We start from the raw sequence: 6,717 nt of genomic DNA on the forward strand, positions 1-6,717 counted from the left end.
TGAGACAGAGTCTTGCTTTGTCACCAGGCTGGAGTGAAGTGGAGTGGCGTGATCTCGGCTCACTGCAACCTCCGCCTCCCAGGTTCAAGCAATTCTTCTGCCTCAGTTTCCCAAGTAGCTGAGACTACAAGTGCACGCCACCATGCCTAGCTAATTCTTTGTATTTTTAGTACAGACAGGGTTTCACCATGTTGGCTAGGCTGGTCTTGAACTCCTGATTTCAAGTGATCTACCTACCTCCACCTCCCAAAGTGCTGGGATTACAGTTGTGATCCACCATGCTCAACCCCAGAGTGATTTCTAAAAGTGCAAATTTGATTGTTACTCCCTTGCTTAGAAACCTTTAAACTCCACCCTTGCATCCCCTCTAATCTCTGTCATTTCTGTGTTACATAAGAACTCCTTTAATGTGCTGTGATGTGTTAGGCCTTGGTGTTTTTGAACATTCTGTTTCCTCTGCAATATTGAATCCCACCTCCACCCCTAATGTGGCTAGACTGCTGCTTATCTTTCAAAACCCAACTCAAGTATTGCTTCGTCTCTTGCTTTTTCATTTTGGCTTTTTGTGCTATATCTCAATTCTTTTATCACATTTGTCTTTTTAATTGACTATGAACTTTAAGACAATAGAGATAGATCAGTAACGTTCTTACCTGTTTTATTTCCATTGCCTACTATGATGTCTTGACCCAGAAAGCACTCAGTAAACATTTTAAAAATAGGTTAGTTCTTTAAAAAATTTGATAGAGTGATTTTAAAAATCACTTTGTCTTTGGTCACATATTGTATTTGTGTTCGGGGTTCCATTGTGAGATTGCATAAAGTTAGATCTTTTAGTGATTAGCATATCTTCTAAGAACCAGTTGAACTTAGTGAAGTAGCTGAACATGTGAAAAAGGAAGAGTGAATTGAGGTATAATATGCTAGACATAGATTCAAGAGATATGAATTCTAGGTTAGCCCTTTACTAGCATTTTGGCCTTGGAAAAGTTTAGGTCGGAAGTTTAGCCTTCTGGTCTCAACTTCCTCGTCTGTAAAGTATCATAGCAGTAGCTTACCTTATTGACTAGTTGTGGAAAGTAAACAAAATATATGAAAGTATCTCATGTTAGTGCTTACCCCTGTTAGGTTGAGTAAATGTATGTATGCTTTTGTTTGTTGGTTGTTGGAGTTTCACTCTGGTTGCCCAGATTGGAGTGCAATGGCGCAATCTCAGCTCACTGCAACCTCCGTTTCCTGGGTTCAATCAATTCTGCCTCAGCTTCCCAAGTTGTTGGAATTACAGGCATGTGCCACCACACCTGACTAATTTTTAATTTTTTTTAGTAGATAGGAATTTCTCCATGTTGGTCAGGCCAGTCTCGAACTCCCAACCTCAGGTGATCCATCTGCCGCTGCCTCCCATAGTGCTGGAATTACAGGCATGAGCCACCACGCCCGGCCTTGTTGGTTGCTTTTTTTTTTTTAGAGACAGTGTCTTGCTCTGTTGCTCAGGCTGGAGTGCAATGGCATGATCATAGCTCATTGCATCCTTGACCTCCTGGGCTCAAGCAGTCCCCTCACCTCAGCCTCCCAAATAACCGGGGACTACAGGTATGCACCACCACACTCAGCTAATTTTTAAATTTTTGTTTTCAAGACAGGATCTCATTGTATTGCCTAGGCTGATCTGGAACTCCTGGAGTCAAGCCATCTTTCTGCCTCAGCCTCCCAAACCACTGGGATTATGGGTGTGAACCACTAAGTAATTCTTAAATCTTGCCATTCCACACTGAGAAAAATTTTAATTGTGATTGTCACAGAGTGGTTAGGCATGCCTGTTGAAGAAAAACCCATATGTCCTAGCTTAAAAATAGGGGAATAAATGCAGAATGAATTTTAATATAAAACACCTTATCTCCAATTGATGGCTTTTTGCCCTGTTAATGATTAAATATAATTAAGGATCCATGTTAACTTTGACTTTTTTATAATCCAATGTATGTATCATTTTTATAATCCCATAATAATATCTTTTTCTGTCAGAAACTTTAGTGAGAAGGTATATACATTCTCTCATAGCACATATGCTAAAATTTGAATGATGAAGGTTAATATGACCTCTTTTTTTATTTTTATTTTTTAGTGCAGTTAACAGATAAATATGACCTCTTCACAAGATTGCTGCACAAATTTGTACAATGTGTGGATAAAATTTTTTTAAGGTATAATATACTAGACATAGATTCAAGAGATATGGATCCTAGCTTAGCCCTTTAATTCATTTAGAATTCGGATCAGCTGGGCATGATGAGGCTGAACTTCAGGTTATTTAAATTATTGACTTTTATTACAGGATCATTAGTTCCTGTTGTTTAAAATTCCTGTGAACCTTTAAGATGGGCTGAAGAGAAATGGACCTGTATTACAAAATGAGGAAAGGGCTGCAAGCTTAAAGTTGACATTTTTGAAGATTCTACAGTGGGTGGTTTTATGACCAATCGTAAGCAGATCTTAAGTATCTAGTGATGAATTTAACTGCTAATAAGGAGGAATGTGGTTTGTTTTAAAAGTAATCAAGCCTGAGCAGCATGGAGAAACCCTGTCTCTATTAAAAATAGGAAAATTAGCTTGATTGTGCATGCCTGTAGTCCCAGGTATGCGGGAATCCGAGGATCGCTTGAGCCCAGGACACAGGTTGCAGTGGGCTGAGATTGCAACACCAGACTCCAGCCTGGGCCACATAGTGAGACACTGCCTCAAAAATATATATCTTCAGAAAATCAAGATTTATCTGGTTTATGTAGTGACCAGCTATACACAAAGAATTCCAATTTTTTTTCTAAAAATTATTGTTAAACCCCCAATTTCACCAGTAGAAAAAGAGATCTTAAGATTTCTTTGTTTTTTCCCAGCATAACTCAGTTACTTATGGCTGGCAGAAAATATCTACTTCTAAGCCTTGAGTTCTTCTCATCAGACCACAGCAGGATTTAACCTTTAACATTTTTCAGAAGCTTCTAATGGACTTCATTTAGATCTTTTTGTCCACAGCAGTGGCATTTAAATTACTGCACTTTAAGACATGGAATTGCTAGAGGCTTGAAAACGAGCGCAGTTTCCCTAGTATGACCCTCCAAGGAAAATAGAGCAAAACACTGGTAGAAAAGACTCAAAATTTTACCCAATTTTATGTCTTCTACATTGTCAATAACTAGTTTTACATAGTTAATGTGTACTTCTAAAATTTCTGACAGTGTTTGGTGTATAAAACAGAGCAAGCTCAAGATGTAAAGAAGATTGAGAAATTCCACAGTCAACTGATGCGACTTATGGTAGCCAAGGAATCCCGCAATGTTACCATGGAAACTGAGTGAATGGTTTGAAATGAAGACTTTGTCATGTACTTAGGAAGTAAATATCTTTTGAATTAGAGAAAGTGTCGGGACAGAAAATACTTTATGTAACTAAGTGGACTATTCAAAAGCTTAGAGGTCATTTTTTGTAATTTTCTTTTGAATGTTTGCTTTAGAGAGCTAGGAATGGGAATGTTTTCAGTTAGAAAGCCTGTATTTACTTTTGGAAATTGAACAAGAAATGCATCTGCCTTGGAAACTTTGCAGATTATTTGATGTTAGGTAAAACACATAATTGTTTCTCTGACAAATTTGTATCAATAATTTGAAAATGAGATATGAAGAAAAGCCAATTCTTCCTTAAATTTAGTTCATCTGTCTTTAAAAGAACATTAATTGTAACCATTTTGTTGGATCGATGTATTTCTTTTGGAGCATAAAATGTATGCTGTCGATAACCAATAAATATAAAATATGGTAATTGGAATTAACTCCTCACCATAGTATGCATTGTTACACATACTATGCACCTAATTGTGTATAGTAGTGTAGTCTCAATTATATCTAAAAGTAATTGACTAACAAGTATGCTTTGCCTTCTTTCCAGATTTAAACTACCTTTTAATATAAGGGATTTGTAGTATCAGCTTGTTGAGCAATGACTTTGAATCTAGTTTTCATTGATCAGAAGCAGCAGTTATTTGAGTGCGTGAATGGAATGATGATCACTATAATGTACTGAAACCACCATATTACAGAAATATTTGCTACTTATTTTCCATGTGTAATTTCTCAGAAGGGCTATAGATTATTTGAACTGTCAAATCCTTGCATACTCGTGTGACACCCCTGCCCACTTTCTTTATTTAACTAAGGTGTTAGGTGTGACTGTCACAATTGTTATGTTTTCCAGAAGTATGATATTATTTGATACTTATATTTGTATCCTAAATTTCACCACCTAAATGTAATGTTCACATGTTGATTCCTCAACAATGAAATGAAGATACTACATTGAAATATGTTTTGTAGAAATTTGTCGTGTTGGGCAACATTTTAGCATGGTAAGTTCCCTTAGCTATATGAATTTTTGCATGTTTCAGAGAGATCAGCAAATAAAATATTACATAAAATATGTATTGTTTGTGTTGAAGTTTTTAACTTTTCAAAAATTATTAATTTCTTTTTTCTTTTAAATTATGAATTTCTTAACTGGGATATACTATATTCATTTAGTCCAAAATGAGCCTGGTAATGCTGAAAGCAAATTTTTTGTTTCTCAGTACTTTGTATTATATGACTTTCTCTGAGCTATATGTTAATAGCAACTTTTTTTTTTTTTTTGAATTAGAAAAGTAATATCAAATAGTATGGGATTATCTTGGCTTTTGGGTTTTTTCCCCCCAGAATTACTGGGATCACTATCAGGGGAGGGTAAAGGTTTGACCTTTTCCCCTTCATTTAACACTATAGAGATGACCTGAAAAGGAGACTGGCATTTGGGTTCTTTGAGTCCTGGTAGCTTGTAACAGAGTGGTTAAGAACGGACATTCCAAGTGTAGACTGCCTGGCTTTCAGTCTTGGCTCCAATGTTTCCTAACTCTGTGGTCTTAGACTAAATACTTTGCTAAGCCTTCATTTTCTTCTCTGGAAATGGGGCCAAGAACAGTACTTCGCTTGTAAGACTGTTGGGATTAAACATGATCCAAGGCAGGGCACAGTGGTTCGCACCTGTAATCCCAGTACTTTGGGAGACGGAGGTGGGCAGATCATTTGAGGCCAGGAGTTTGAAACAAGCCTGGCCAACATGGTGAAACCCCATCTCTACTACAAATACACAAATGAGCCCAGCGCAGTGGCACACACCTGTGATCTGAACTACTTGGGAAGCTGAGGCATGAGACTAACGTGAACCCAGGAGTTGGAGATTGCAGTGAGCCAAGATCACACCATTGCACTCCAGCCTGGGTGAGCGAGACTCTGTCTCAAAAAAAAAAAAAAAGATCTGTTTTAAGCTTTTAGCACAGTGCCTGGAACATAGTAAAGCTCAATAAATTACACCTTTTTTTTTTTTTTGAGACAGTTTCACTTTGTTGCCCAGGCTGGAGTGCAGTGGTGCAATCTTGGCTCACTGGAACCTCCGCCTCCCAGGTTAGGGCAATTCTCATGCCTTAGCTTCCTGAGTAGCTGGGGTTACAGGCACCCACCACCAGGCCTGGCTTATTTTTTTTTTTGTATTTTAGTAGAGACAGGGTTTTACCATCTTGCCCACGCTGGTCTTGACCTCCTGAGCTCAGGCAATCTGCCTGTCTCAGCCTCCCGAAGTGCTAGGATTACAAGCATGAGCCACTGAGCCTAGCCAACAAATTATACTATTATTGTTATGATTCCTGTTTTTCAGGGGAAAAGTAACCAGCTCCTAAGTTTTATAATTTTTTTTTTTTTGAGACGGAGTTTCGCTCTTGTTACCCAGGCTGGAGTGCAATCGCGGTGGCTCACGCCTGTAATCCCAGCACTTTGGGAGGCCGAGGCGGGTGGATCACGAGGTCAAGAGATCGAGACCATCCTGGTCAACATAGTGAAACCCCGTCTCTACTAAAAATACAAAAAATCAGCTGGGCATGGTGGCGCGTGCCTGTAATCCCAGCTACTCAGGAGGCTGAGGCAGGAGAATTGCCTGAACCCAGGAGGCGGAGGTTGCAGTGAGCCGAGATCGTGCCAGGAATGATTATTTAGAGGTAATGTCTGAGTTTTCTGCCGACCTTTGTCATTAAATAGCATTTTTGGTAGTTGGGAAACAAAAAATTGCCTCCATGGAGAGTGTGGTTACTATGTTTATGTGGGGAAAATGAAATTCTTAAACCTAAAACTTGGGTTATATATGTCAGCACAAAATAAAATCATGAGAGAACTAGTTGATGAAAGCATTGTCAAAGATCACATACATAATAAAACATGAAATCATAATCTAAGTATTGCAGTGCTGTACACCCTGAGTATTTTCTTCTATCCAAAAGTATTTCTGGGTGCTATAATCACATGTTCATGGATTTATTTTTAGCAAACTTTGGTGATACATTTAATCAAATGCTGTTGACTCAGATATTCCAGTAGTCACTGTAGTAATTGAGATTCTTGGTATGTTTAGCACTTCAGATAATTTCATTTTGTTCTCTTGCGAAGACCTGCTCTTAGGGCACAGAGCCCATTAAACTTCGCCGTTAGGCTACATGTGTTCTCTATTGTGAAGAGTTGGCTTCTCCCTTTCAGGAATTACCTAGCCAGCCAACTTCTTATCTTAAAAATGTAAACTCCTTTAGTCATAGCTCCAAGTCATTAATTAGAGGCAATGTTGGCAGAATTTTATCATTGGTATCTTGTT

At 38.2% G+C, this 6,717-nt stretch overlaps 1 protein-coding gene across 1 annotated transcript in view; it reads left to right on the top strand.

The window, feature by feature from the left end:
* Positions 1–4,472, top strand: part of SRP9 (signal recognition particle 9) — a 12,087-nt gene extending 7,615 nt beyond the window's left edge. The window contains exon 3 of the mRNA XM_017526426.2: positions 3,237–4,472. Within this exon, the coding sequence (XP_017381915.1) occupies positions 3,237–3,356 (120 nt within the window). The 3' untranslated portion in view covers positions 3,357–4,472. The remainder of the gene's footprint in view (positions 1–3,236) is intronic.
* The last annotated feature ends 2,245 nt before the right edge of the window (positions 4,473–6,717 follow it).

This window comes from Cebus imitator, unplaced genomic scaffold (genome assembly GCF_001604975.1).
Source record: "Cebus imitator isolate Cc_AM_T3 unplaced genomic scaffold, Cebus_imitator-1.0 Scaffold42, whole genome shotgun sequence".
NCBI lineage: Eukaryota > Metazoa > Chordata > Mammalia > Primates > Cebidae > Cebus > Cebus imitator.